Consider the following 13,827-nt stretch of genomic DNA (forward strand, 5'->3'; position numbering starts at 1 on the left):
GCCAGTGGGAGCTGTCTGCAGGGAATCATGCGGAGCAGAAGGCCAGCTGAATAACAGTACCTTTCTTAAACTAAAATAAGGTGTTAGGAGGAGAGTTTAACTGAGCTGTACTAAAAAATGAACTGAAGCAGACTAAGTTAGACTAAATAGCTGTAGGTCTGTATTTATCAAACTGCATAGTTCTGGGCTTTTCTCTAATTGGTTATTCCTCTCTGTGCTTCATGTGATCAATCGTGTGATAACTTCAGAGCTACTCTTAAACGTTGCTCTCACAATTAACTCTAACTAGAGGTAATTCTCCTGATGATTGTGTGTGCAAATAACTTATTTACTCAAAAGTGGGCTTGCTGAAGTCATCGTCAGTGTTATTCTCGGAACTTTGATAAGTACAAGACTCCATCTTGACTACACAAAGCCATACTAAACTAAATGATTCACATAGGTTGCCTTAAGGCGTGAGCGTATACACTCCTAACTTTTATTACAAAGAAATATGTATATTTTATCTTAACCCTAACAGGCAGCAAAAGTGGCAAAATGAGTAGATGTCAGCCATGGGTATTTTACTTATCTCAGAAATCTCCACACCTTGGGTTTCCTTTCCTTTTTTGGACATGTAGCGTCCAAGTCCAAAGCGCACATTTGTTCACCATCTCTAAATAATCTATTTACAGGACACAATATTTGTGAAGCAAAAATACACTACATTTTTCCTTTTATAGAGACAGTATACTTGGGAATCCATGGGTAGGCTAACTAACTTCCCTGAGGTAAAAACCAAGGTGCCAAGTGTCTCTCATTTTTCTTACTGCGTGTACATTTAGTTTCACAGTGGTAAAGTTATCAAGACAGTGGAACAGTGGATGTTCTGCTAGACAGTTTTAAAGCCAGCTTTCTTTAATGTAACATGAATTTGAAAAATAAGGAACACATTCCTGATCCAGCCACCCAGTCTGTGAAGTGAAATCTGTTAACAGTAAACACTGTTGTAATTGACAGAGATACTGCAGGGAGTGGCCAGGTGTTGTGGCTCTTCTCTCAACAGAGCCCATAGTGACTCTGGCTAAAACGAAACAACAATCTCAGCCAGTCTCTCACTGCATAGACTCAGTTGCTGAAGTTAAAATAGCTGGATGGATTTTAAATCAAAGAAATAAACAGTGATCAAACTGGGAAACACTGAAAACCTGGGCCACAATAACACCAAGCAAGACTGGCTGAAGTATGTCTTTCTGTTTAACTGTTTAACAGGGGAGTGCGGGAGGAAAACTGCCTCCAATTGGTCAACAGACAGCCAACATACTACAGTCTACGAGTGTGAACTCTTACCTTCCATTTCTCATCTAACCAACAGAGACAAGCCATTTGTCTACAAACAGATATAAAAAGGTCATTACAGTCCATTCTGATTGGGCCAATCCCAATCAAACTGCAAAATGTGATTGGGGCAAATTGAACAAACCGATAACACCCTGAGCAACGACTGACCTTACATAACAGATTTAAATCCAGTTCCACAGCGACTCAAAACTGAAATGCAGGCTATAAGACATGAATGAAAATCTCCTTCAGTGTCCTTAACAACATGTGCTCTATCTGTCATCATCACATCATTTCATCTGCTCACTGAATCGTCTCTTTGAAGCATCGCAGACCGGCCTGGTTGATAAACAAGAGCTGACGTCACATCACAGGATTTGTGGGTAGGGCTCAAATTCTGTCACCAATACACAATGTGAAATGTTACAGAGTGATGCAAGAACACAGATCCCATTTTTAAATCTTCCTCCTAAACAACTTAACCTTGACTTTCTTAGTGGCTTTAAGCTATAGAAGAGTGGTATTCCCCTTCACAGCATGAACTTTGACCCACTTTTCAAAAATGGGAGAAATTTGAGAAAGAGGTACTTTTGAGAAAAATAGCCTCACTGTCTCCTTCCACCACCTACCTTCCTTCTCCTACTCCTGAGACGCCCCCAGGCTTTGCCTTTCTGCTCCGTCTGTTTGCATTCCTGTTAAGCTCTATTTAAAGGCTTGATCACTCCACTGGCTGGAGGAATGCACATCTGTAGTGAGACCCCCTCCCACTGTCCCTGTCTTTTTCTGTCTCTCCCTCTCTCTCCATCTGTATGTGTGTAGAGTTATTTGTTTCTAATTGCGGACTTGGTGCATTAACCTTTACTGGTGCCTGAACTATAATAATTGTGCATATAAATATACAAAAGGAAAGAGCAGGATGAAGACTAATGGTGTTTATCACACCAACAAGTGCTTTTGGATGACTCACGATTTCAGTGGCAGGCTTCATCTAAGTGTGTTTCTGTGCACGTGTTTGAGAATTTGAAGCAAAACAAGTAAATGACTACCAAAGCAACAGCAGTGCTTTTATATGTGGAGCTCTAACGTTTCCTTACTTTCCCGATAAAATACAGTGTTGCATGCACACAAAAATAGGCAGGCTATGAGTCTATCAAATTGAGGATTTCTGAGTAAATTAACTCTAATAATGTAATAAATTTTAAATGAAGCCACATTTCCTCAATAATATCTGATAATTAGCTTGAGTGCTGCTACTTTCTTCCTACAATTTTCACAAACAAAAGGGCCTAAATTAAAATGTTACCCAAAATGCAGCTGCAGCAACATGTTTTATCCGTGTTTTCAGTGACAAAACATTCTATGTTCAGTTTATAATTATAAGATATAAAATTAGAAGAAATGATATATGAATATTGCCATTCATTTATGTGACATTGGTGGAGGCATATTATTGGTCATATAATTAAAAGACATGTTATATAACAATTGTTCAGGGAGCTACACAAGCTAAAGAGGGGCCAACGTACATGCTAGGAGCATGACACACCGCCGCTGTGAATAACACTGGAGTACATTTCCCCTCTTCCCTCCTGTCCCGTCACCGCGTAGTAAGGCGGACAAACTTTTCTCCCCCCCCCACGCAGACCGCTTCCCAGCCGCTAATTCCCTCCTCCCCGGATTGAACAGTTTAAATCACCAAACGTACCTTGGAAAATGTCCCCGAGTCAAACAGGCATTATTATGTTGTCGCCTTCCATGGTCGGGGCTTCGTCTAGCTGTTCTTTGGCTCCCCGGAGAGACTGGAAACAGACTAGCGGGCCAGGAGAGCAACAAAGTCGGATAACGAGGAGGGGAGGAAGGAGGAGGCCAGAAATGTCGGCCACCGCCTCGTTGGAGGAGCCGGCTGTCAATCACCCGGCTGAGTGGGCGGGTCCTAACAATAAAGGGATTATGGAGGCTGAGCTATCAGCACTGATCCCAGGTCTGAGGTCCAAGGAATGTGACATGGAAAAACCATGGGAAAAACAGATGCAGGTGTCCTGCAGCAGGATTATGATGGTTTTGACATTTGCATTACTTTTCATGTGTAAAAATGCATACATTAATGCAGTTTTAGTACATGGTGAAACAGATGAATCAGAATCTGGTTTATTGCCAGGTACATTTTCACATACGAGGAATATGCCTTTGTATGAATTGGTGCTTACAATATACATAAAACATAATAGTAATGTAAATATTTAAAAAGTAAGGAGATCAAAATGTACAAGTATACAATAAATATAAAAAAATACAATAATACTATAATACAATGCTGATAAGTATGTGCAAAAGTTGGCAACATGAGCATAAATGTGCTATATTACCAAACTATTTATGATACTTGAAACTGTACCCACCTTGGATTCTTGACTATTACTTTTAATTTGTATTTCTTGATTATTATTTGGATCAAGCTCATTTTCAAATATGTGCAACATTTTGTTTTCATGATGACTCTTTTTTTCAGTTTAAGGAGAGGGTAGGGAAAAAATCTGGCAGGCCAAATAGTAAATGCCAAGATAAATACATTGAGTAACATGAATTTTATTTTGCATGAATATGTACTGCTGACTGAAGACAAACAAGTCAGACACTTGACATGAGGGACATTTTGTGTAAACTGTGTAGTCTCCCACTAATTGTATACCTACTGTATGTGTACAAAGGCCCTGAAGATTCCAGATATAGTCAACAAATGCTGTTTTCCTAGACCAGCTCATTAAATAAAACAGATCACAATTGCCTGTCAAATAAATTACCATTTTCATAACAACAAGTTGCATCAGTTTGTACATGGAGCCAGTAATACAAATCATTGAATAATATATATTTGCTCAGTAAAACCCTAAACCCCTTCGCATGAGGACATGGGTGGAAGCTTTTCCAGGTTTAACACAGTGATTCAGCTAAATTGTGAATCCTACTTCATGAGACAGGGCCCTGATTTATTTATTTATTATTTATGTAGCTTACCTGTTATGTGATGAGTACAGAAACACATTAAATCCATTAATGGCTCCTGGTGCTCTATGCAGCAGCACCAATAAATTGGATGACAGTAACATCTCATTATCCAAAGCAGTGACCTTTAATCCTCCCTGGTGAATGTAAATGGAGAAGGAAAAACACGTGTGTCAACATTACACAGTCTGATACAACACTACAGGCTCAAAACTACCTTAAGACAGAATCAACACCTCTCTGATACGTTGTCAACAGAAACTGAAGGGTTTTGATTTATTGCAGAGTCATATTGGATTGCTTCAATTGTGCAGGTGTGTCTAATAAACTGGTATCTGTGTCTATACTGTAATGTCTTCTGTGATGACACATTTCATACAGATTTTACTGTTAATTATAATGATAAATAATGTAAATAATATACTGCTAAACTATATACAGTACATTTAACAACATATATGACTCTAAAAGATTAGTAACCTTAAAAACCTAGTTACAGTAGTGCACAGTGGTAAAAACCATATGCTCTATTTTAGGCTGTTCATTTGACCTTTGACCCTGGACAAGAACAAATTGGATGACTGTGGCGGATGGTGTCCAGTCCGCTCATCAGGCCTACACTGACATTCATTATTCCACTGAAAAAGGGGATTTCCAATCTGAACAATTTGAGCCACCCCCTTAATGACCCTGACTTGACAGTTGCAGCTTGGAAGAGTTACAGTATCTCATTAGGAACAGTAGAACATTGACCGCCAACCAGGCCTAAAAGAAAATTGTCCTGTCATGTTGGTTTTTTCAGTGTGTATTTGTATTGTAGATTCCCTTAAAAAGCATGGCTATTTGCCCTCTTTTTTTTCTGACCGCTTGTCCATCTGCATGGTTCTTTTCTTTCAGCCTGTCTTTTTGTCTGACACTGAGTTTATCTGCCTGTCCATCTGCCTTACTGTTTAAGCCGACGTACCTGTCAGTCTGCTCCCATCTGCCACTCCTTTGTCTCACCTTTCTTCTATCTATGCTTCCTCTGCCAGAGCTGTCTGGGGTTTTGTATATAATTTAGGTATCTCTGTTTATGTTGCTTTCACTTCAAACTTCTACTTCACTTATCTTCCACTTTTGTTATCAGAGCATGCTTGATTCTCTTCATATTAGTGATCATGGTTGTTTCTATCATGCATATTGTTAAACTTTAAACAGTCATATTCTACTTCAACAAGTACTACTGTTACATTAACATTTTGTGATGCTTGACAACGTACTGTATGTTGGTCATGTTTCATTAGCTGACTAGTTCATACAGTCCCTTTGCTTAAGATCTGGCATTTTGACATTTCTCAAAGTAAATCACCAGTCAGGAGAAACTGTCTTTTTAAAGGACACAGTGACAGTTGAGGAGAATGAACTATTGAGGAGAATGAACTGCTCATAATGTGTACTAATTATCTTCAAGCATCTCTGTTACCAACTGTTTGTGCATTCCCTGGCTACAAAATTGCAGCAATTTAGCCTTGTCAACCACCTGTTGCATTGTGCAATACGGTGTTGCTGCCCCCTACTGGGCGTTCTGACTCATTACATGCTGAAGTCCAAACTGCTGGAGAAGAGTTTTTGTGCACTATAGCCTATTAGTACACACACAAACACACACCAGAAACATCAGGGGGGGAAAAAATCAGATTTTGCCCCTTGCATTATCTATAAGATAGGTGATTATTTTGGGCATTCTCTATGTGCCCCTCCCCACATCCACAGCTATTAATTTTAGCGTCTTTGTGGGCCCTCCTCATATGAGGGCCATGTATATTCAGTCCCTTTGTGGGCGTGAGTACTTCATAAAGCCTGTATAAAATGGCAGTGTTTATTGATATCCATAAGGTTGGTATGTGCACACTATTATAAAGGCGTCCCTTTGTGTTGAAAAGCGGTTGGGTTTGGATTAGGGGCGTGATGATACACTTGGGTCACGATATGTGACGATGCACAAGAACAAGACGAGAAGAGATTTAAAAATATTTTGAAGAAATAAGAAATGCTAAAGAAATAAGCGGGGGGTCTGTGTGTCCTTAGGAGCATCAAACACTTTAATGTCCTGCATTCTGGAGATGTTTTCTGCTCCAAACTACAGTGGAAATGTCTTTATTTATATAAAGGGAAACAAAATAAATCTGCTGGCAGGTGACAATTCATAAAAATAAAAATATAACAGAATATAATGCAGTAATCAGCTGCTTGTTTTTTTTTTTTTTTTAGCTGTTTCTTCTGAAATTGCATTGCATGTTATTGTGCAAATTACCCTTTCTCAAAGCATTTTCATTAGTTTCATTAGTCAACATTTCTTGGTGAAAGCTATTTTTCAGAACATTTTTTTCTTACAAAAAGAGATGGGGACAAAATCAGCCATTTCAAAATGTGGTGGGGACATGTCCCGAGTGTAAATGACACCTCTGCATTAATATGCTACTGTTTTTTATACTGTATTTAGTGAATCATATGACTGTGAAGGAGCTGCTCACACTAACAAATCCACACAGGGTTTTCACCCAACTTGGCTGCTCCAAAGAGCTTTCAGCCTCTTTTACCGCATTGTCTTGGTTTAGTTGAATCTCACCACTCTCATTAACTGCGTTTCCAGCACCAGCAGGAGTTGGCCCAGCACCAAACAGCAGATAGACAAAGTTAGGGACTAGCTGGTGAAGACAGTGGAACATCAAGATAAAATGCCAAATATATTTTTCTTTCTTTTTTTTATATGTAGGCCTATTGGTTTTATGCCTGTTTATTGAAAAAGTACAGTAGAAGTGATAGGAACCATGCTAACCCTATATCCTTTTCTCAGTGGTTGGTGGAGACCAAAACAGAGCTAAAAGGAGAATATTGGACTTACATCCATGGTTTGAAACACCTCTCCAAATGAATGCTTATGATGCTGTTTGTAAATTGTGTGTTAATTGCTGTGTGATGATTTGTGTAAATAGGCGAACTGTTTGCCAACACATAGCGTGTCTGTCACCTTGTTGTGTGGAGGTCTTCTGCCCTCTAGTGGCCCAAACAATGTTTTTTTGGCAGGGAATTGACCAGTGTTTTCTGTGTTAAAATTACGGAGTATACCTACAATTACTTACTCACAATTAGTAAGTAGTAATTTATTAGAATCAGGAGCACCATGCATTAGTGATCATTGCTGTTCACTTTATTTAGAGTGAGAGGCATCCTAAAAATATTACCCTTCCTCAGACAGCCACATCTTTCCCACCATGAGAATAACCCAGTTCATTCCATCCATTTAGTTTCACTTGCTGACATTTGTGCATTTATTCACTGCTATCAGATTAGTTTAAATCCTTTACCACATGATAACAACTGTAACTAGAACTGATGTGTAATGTGGTTCTGCTGTGTGCTTTAGTTTGCACATGGTGACACTCTGCCTGCTGGCAGTTTATGTCAATCCACTCATGTCAAGAAACTGTCAAAATGTCATGCGCACATTAACGTAGACACATCACATTAGCAGGCTACACACCCAAATAACACACATGAATGCAAAAAGCACACACACACACACACATACACACACACACACACACACACACACACAATGGAACACATGTGACACTCCTCGACACCAACCCTCCCACCTACCTAGTCTAATACTCTGTGACACACACACCAAAGCCGCTGATGGTTGTTAAATCCCTACACAGGGTCATTGCCAGGAAGTGGGTGGGTGTGGTTTTCACTGGCCTGCTAAACATACCAGAGCTTAAATGCTGAACAGCCACTGCCTTTTACTAACGACAGCCTCCCTTTCCCTCACACACATTATTTCTCTCAGTCTGGCTCACTGTTGCGCCTGCACTCACAAGGTGAAGTCCTCTTTATTTTCAGTATCAGAAAGGTGAAGAGTTGTAATGTTGTCTCTCTCTCTATTTTTTGCACTTTCTGGCTTCATTGCAGTGGTTTAAGTTGACTTTTTATTCACTATCTTCAATGTCTCTTTCTTGGTGGACCCAGACACCATCAGTTTGCTGCAAACACTGGTAGGACGTCTGCGAGTTGCTTGACAAGTGTCCAGATCATCTGAAGCTTTTTGAGGAGGTCCTTCTTCCAGCATTCCTCCCCTTGTGAACAGCACAACACAGTCTGGTGGTTAATAAGTGAAGATGTCTCTCCCGTTGTCAGTGCTGATATGTTTGTCAGTTGTCCAGCTATGTGTGGGAGAGCCCGTGGAGGAAGTCATCACAACAAGTAAGTACTGGTATGGATGAGAAATTGGAGAATAGACATGGTGGTAACAGAGAAGCAAGCGAGATAAAAGAATAAATTGACCATCTTTCTGAATAATTTCTTTGGGAGAACAGACCTTGTAGCTTGATGTCACTTTCAAAAAGTGATAACAAAATTGTTAACTGAGTCTTTACATGAAACAGCATCAAGAAATGGACTGTGGCTAATTTAATGGACAGCCACTAATACCATAATAGTATTTATTGATTTTTACGAAAACAAATTTGAACATAGAAAGGGATCGTTCAAGCTCCACAACTACTAGTTTCCACTACTTATAATACTGTCTTTCATGTAACCACAGAGATAAAATGCACCTTGAAATTACAGGACCTTCTAATTGTACATAACTCATATCCTACTGGTATAATCTTAGACAATTGTGTGTGCATTTTAAATCTGCTGTTGGGACAGTCCTCACTGAAGCAATGTAAAATAGTCCTTTTCTGATTTAGCCTCTGAATTCTGATGAGTCCCCCAAAAAGGTGTGTGTGGGGATAAATAGAAAATAGAAATTAAGCCTGGTCAAACCAAGTGAAGACGGAATTCCACAAAAAGTATCATTGAGATTCTAATATTTAACATATCATGGAATGCATGTGGGGATTATGTGGACAGTTAGAGAAGAGTAAATAAATAATGATACAGAAGAGAATAACTCTTTTATATATACGGAAATAGAAACAATATTACAAAGGCATGTTATACAGTAACTATGCAACAATGACAGCAGCACAGGCATCTATGTCAGAATCATAACTGAGTGTAGAAACCAAACCAAACATTTGTTGCTCTGCCTATTTAACTTTGTTGCGTTCATGCGTTGCCATTTTCAATAAAAAATATGAAGCAAACAAAACATGTGTTTGTATATATCCTCTACCCAGAGGAACCATAAAAGACAGAAATAAATTGCACACATAAAAGCTCTTTAAATCAAAGAAAAGAAAAATATTTATATATAATATCACAATATAATATAACAACAACAAAACAACTCAAGGTAATGACATATAAGTCAGTTAGTTTGTTTCCATCAGCTGAAATACTCCCATCTGATCACTGTGAATGCAACCAAACATGAAAAGCACACATACCTGTAATACTGAACAACATGCAGTAGCAATTGCTGATTACACTTATTACCATAGCTCTTAAAAATGTCAAATTCAGCAATACTGTGATTTAACCCTCAAACTAATTAAAACAAAAACAACAAATAATACATTACTAATCATTGCTGTTAACCATCACTCTGTTTAGAGTGAGAGGCATCTTAAAGAAAATCACCCTTCCTGTCTGTCAGCCACATCTTTATAAATGAAGGCTCACACCATGAGAACACCAGTTCACTAATTCCTCTCAGTTCCACTTGCTGATGTTTGTGCATTTATTCACTGCTATCAGAATAGTTTAAATCCTTTATCACACGACAACAACTGCTCTGCACATGATGTTGATGTATCTAGAACTGTTGTGTAATGTGGTTCTGCTGTGTGCTATATTTTGCACAATGACACTCCGCCTGCCAACAGGTGTAACCAGCTGAGTTTGAGTCAGAGCTCCACAATAGTGCCTTGTTGACTTGTGTAAAGAAACTGACAAAATGTCATGCGCACATTAGCGAGCTGCACACCCACATAACGCACAGACAGTGACTCTCTACTCCTGTCTGGTTGGGTACAATGACTCAGAAAGTTTGGCATAGCCAGCAGTCAGAGGAAGTCGTCACTGGTCCGATGCTACTTCATTGATTTGGGTGTGTTTGGGAATGAAAAATTATCCATCAGGGCCACTCAGTACCCATTCACCATATTTGTTCATCATCACACATCAGTGGCTTCTCTTAATGAAATAGTTTTACTGAGCAGAGAAACAGAGTCAGTACTCAACAATGTCAATGCTAAAATGTTTACCATCTTTGTTTAGCATGTTACTATGCTGACATTTGCTAATTAGCAAAGAATTGCATTCAGAGGTTGATAGCATCACAAGACAGATGGTAGAGGAATCACAGAAATTCTAACAATACATCCTGATGGGGCCCTGCATATCTGTACCAAATTCAATGGTTTTCCATTAAATAGCTGTTGAGACATTTAACACAAAACTAAAAAGGTCAACCTCCTGGTAGTGCTGGAGGAAAAGTCATGGGATCACTAAAGTTGGTAGGGTACATTGTCTAAGAATGAAGAGTATCTGTACAGTTTTTTTGTGCTAATCCATCTAGAAAACTAATGGAGATATTTCACCTGGTAAGTGAAAACTAGCCAGTATTTGAAAAGTCTGGTGATCACCAATTTTTTACGATTCATTCTCTAGGCACCATGAATAACTGTATGAAATTCGACGGCAATCTGATCAATTGTCAAGAAATTTCAATAAAATAAAAAAAAGACATAGAAAAGTCAAGGGATCAGTAAAGCCAGTAGAATCATCCTCTACACACCATGCAGTTTAGGTCAATCCATCCAATAGTTGTTGAGATATTTCAATTTGGATCAAAGTGGTGGACTGACAGACTCACCAACAATGCCATCCCTGGAGTTACCCCACTATTGGTGTGGATAAAAACTGCATCAAGCAAAACCAGAATAATTTTTGATTGACTGGGCCGCCCAAAGTACAAGACTATTGCAACGGTTTTCTTTAAATTCTGTATCCCTTTCCATGAGAAATCCTGCTTTAAATCCTTGGCCTGATGACTGAGACTTGGTCTGGCAGAGTAGTGAAGTGGGTTTGGCAGTGTAAAACAAGCGTTTGTGTAAAACTGGCTGAATCCAGGGTTTGGTGGTCTTACAGTTTCCAAGTCCTTGACTGATGTTCTGGACTGACACAGCAAATTTTCAGGATGAAGGAGCATAAAAACCCCAAAGGGAACACACACAACCAAAACATTTAACAGCGGACTGATTGTGTGTGCCTGTGAGTACATTCGTGTAAGTATGGGTGCGCTTTTAATTGCACAGGGTCAATAATGTACCTCTTCATGTGTACGAATGGGTGTGTTTCACTGTATTATGTTAATCTTTGTCGTCACACCAATAGCCATCATGCAATTATGTGAAATTTATCTTGTGTATGTGTTTCATTTTCTCATAGAAAAAGTGCTCCTGGGTGGCTGGTCTGAGAGGAGTCCGGAGGCAGCCGATGTTAAGATGGCAACCCAGCATGCTGTGAAGATGTTCAACACACACTCCAAAAGCAAGAAGATGTTCAAACTGGTCTCCATAAACGCTGCTGAGAGTCAGGTTAGATTCATCTTTCAGAAACAAAAGGAATGCACATGCAAAACACTGTGTCACCACAATGTAATCTTATTGCAGTGTCACAACATCCAATAGTTCTGTCCTCTTGTCCGCTCATCTTATTAGGTGACACGTATGATCAACTTTAAGATTGATGCAGTCCTGGGAAAAACCAAATGTCTCAAGACTGAAAACCATGCCTTGGACAGCTGCAGTTTTGAGAAAAAGGTAAATCCGTTGTGTGTGTGCGTTTGTATGTGTTTATAAAGTTATATTCAAATCAGCAATAATTCCTTTGACACACCCATCCTCAGCTTCTTAAATTTCCCCCACAGAGGATTAATAAAGTTATATCTTATCTTATCTTATCTTAGCTCCGTGTGTTGCTCTCAACATTTACGTTCATGCTTTTCTGTCTTATATTCTTTCACAATACCAAAGCTGAAAATTGCCAACTGCTTTTCCCATTAAGTTAGACTTAGGAGCTGTCCTAATTGCTATGTAATACCTGTTGTTGTTTCCCCTCCGCAGAAAGTGAAGTGCTACTTTGAGGTGACTCTCAACCCCATCAACAACAAACATGAGCTGCAGGGTCACAGGTGCAGGAAGCTTCCTTCTTTGTAGTTGAGCTTTATAGCTTTGACTACCTTGTTACATTTTGATACAATCTTTTTCTTTCTGAATAAATGTTTTGCAGCTGCTTTTTAAGCGGTGGATGTGTGGAATGATAGACGATATGACAGACTTATAACAACGACACATTGTGGTTTCAACAAAATTAGTTTGGAAAAAATGGCCAACAGCAGATGTTGATTTTTGTTGATGTTGTGAAAATGATCTGGGGCTTGAGGTTTATTTTTATTCTTATTTTGTATACTGACACTTGACAATATGGCTTAATAATTGAAATCCGGTAAAAAAGACTCATTTGGATATTAATACTTACTGAATTGGTGCTATTTCTATATAATTGAATCAATAATATGATTGCATACAATTGCCACTCATGAAGTTTTGGAGATACAGTATCTTGTGAAAGCAGATTTGTATTAATTTGTTTCTTTCAAATGTCTGAAAAGAATGATAAGAGATTAGTCATAACAAAGAACCCAGCCCATGTTCGTCCTGCATTGTGACTTCAGAGCATTAATCTGTTCTCAAAATTCAAGCATGGCATGGCATGCATGATATGAGTTTGAATGTCTCCTTTATGAACTTTTTTCTCCAGCTCTCTCCAGAAATGCCTTCCTTTCAAGTAGAAAGGCCTTAAAAATAAATTTCAATGCAAAAATGAATTCCAATGCAAATTTCAATGCATTTCAATGAATGTAAGACAATGGATTAAATGGTGTATTTACTGATTTTTTTATACTCATTGCATTGATCCTGATATCAGTATTAGACATGTCATTCCTATGGGGGAAATAGTGTATGCTCTGAAAGCTGATGTGAAGGCATTCCAAGAGAAAAAAATAAAATAAAATAAATTGATATGCAGACCAAAAGTTCTTGTTTATTTGTGCATATATTTACCATGGTGCCCATGTATTGTATTACTCCAAACATCAACCATATTCTGGTGGAAGTTAATTTAATTTAAAACATTTACTTTATTTTGTGGAAACACTAATTTAAAGAATATTATTTGTAGCTAACAACTAGCTAAGTCAATTCATAAGTCACAATATGTGGGCAGCATGGTAAATAGATGCACAAATTCACACGTAGAACATACTGGTTGGCACAGATATCAGCACGATGTGAGCAGGTGAGGACACATTATTGGCATTTTTCCCTGAATAAATCAAGCATACCTTTATTTGCCTCCAGAATTCCTGAGGTTATGTCTAAATGGTAAGGCTCTTAAAATGTAACTAAATTTTAAGCTAAATTTTAACTAAAAAATTTTACCTACCTAAAATTCAACGACTCGGTCACCAAACATGACAGCCCATTGTGCAATGAGATG

General features: G+C 38.5%; 2 protein-coding genes across 7 annotated transcripts in view; one reads left to right on the plus strand and one right to left on the minus strand.

The window, feature by feature from the left end:
* Positions 1-3,161, minus strand: part of il11ra (interleukin 11 receptor, alpha) — a 50,394-nt gene extending 47,233 nt beyond the window's left edge. For all 4 annotated transcript variants that reach the window (XR_006827760.1, XM_046066220.1, XM_046066218.1 and 1 more), the window contains exon 1: positions 3,026-3,161. The gene's annotated coding sequence lies outside the window, so the exon portion shown is untranslated. The remainder of the gene's footprint in view (positions 1-3,025) is intronic.
* On the plus strand, positions 1,681-13,219 carry si:busm1-57f23.1 (uncharacterized protein LOC368621 homolog). 3 transcript variants are annotated; one of them, XM_046066226.1, is made up of 5 exons: positions 1,681-1,703; positions 8,338-8,571; positions 11,713-11,861; positions 11,985-12,086; positions 12,390-13,219. In XM_046066226.1, the coding sequence occupies exons 2-5, from the start codon at positions 8,487-8,489 to the stop codon at positions 12,480-12,482; spliced, it is 429 nt and encodes a 142-aa protein (XP_045922182.1). In that variant the 5' UTR covers positions 1,681-1,703; positions 8,338-8,486; the 3' UTR covers positions 12,483-13,219. The 3 variants fall into 3 exon arrangements, with proteins under 3 accessions (XP_045922182.1, XP_045922181.1, XP_045922180.1); XM_046066225.1 differs by lacking the exon at positions 1,681-1,703 and adding an exon at positions 8,130-8,189; XM_046066224.1 differs by lacking the exon at positions 1,681-1,703 and adding an exon at positions 8,135-8,221.
* The last annotated feature ends 608 nt before the right edge of the window (positions 13,220-13,827 follow it).

The sequence above is a fragment of the Micropterus dolomieu genome, linkage group LG13 (genome assembly GCF_021292245.1).
Source record: "Micropterus dolomieu isolate WLL.071019.BEF.003 ecotype Adirondacks linkage group LG13, ASM2129224v1, whole genome shotgun sequence".
Taxonomy (NCBI): Eukaryota; Metazoa; Chordata; class Actinopteri; order Centrarchiformes; family Centrarchidae; genus Micropterus; species Micropterus dolomieu.

Excerpts from the sequence above, each read along its gene's own strand:
- si:busm1-57f23.1 (XM_046066226.1), top strand. The coding sequence starts at position 8,487 with ATGTCTCTCCCGTTGTCAGTGCTGATATGTTTGTCAGTTGTCCAGCTA. Across the intron at positions 8,572-11,712 it reads GGAGGAAGTCATCACAACAA|AAAAAGTGCTCCTGGGTGGC; the intron begins GTAAGTACTGGT and ends ATTTTCTCATAG. Across the intron at positions 11,862-11,984 it reads TAAACGCTGCTGAGAGTCAG|GTGACACGTATGATCAACTT; the intron begins GTTAGATTCATC and ends TCATCTTATTAG.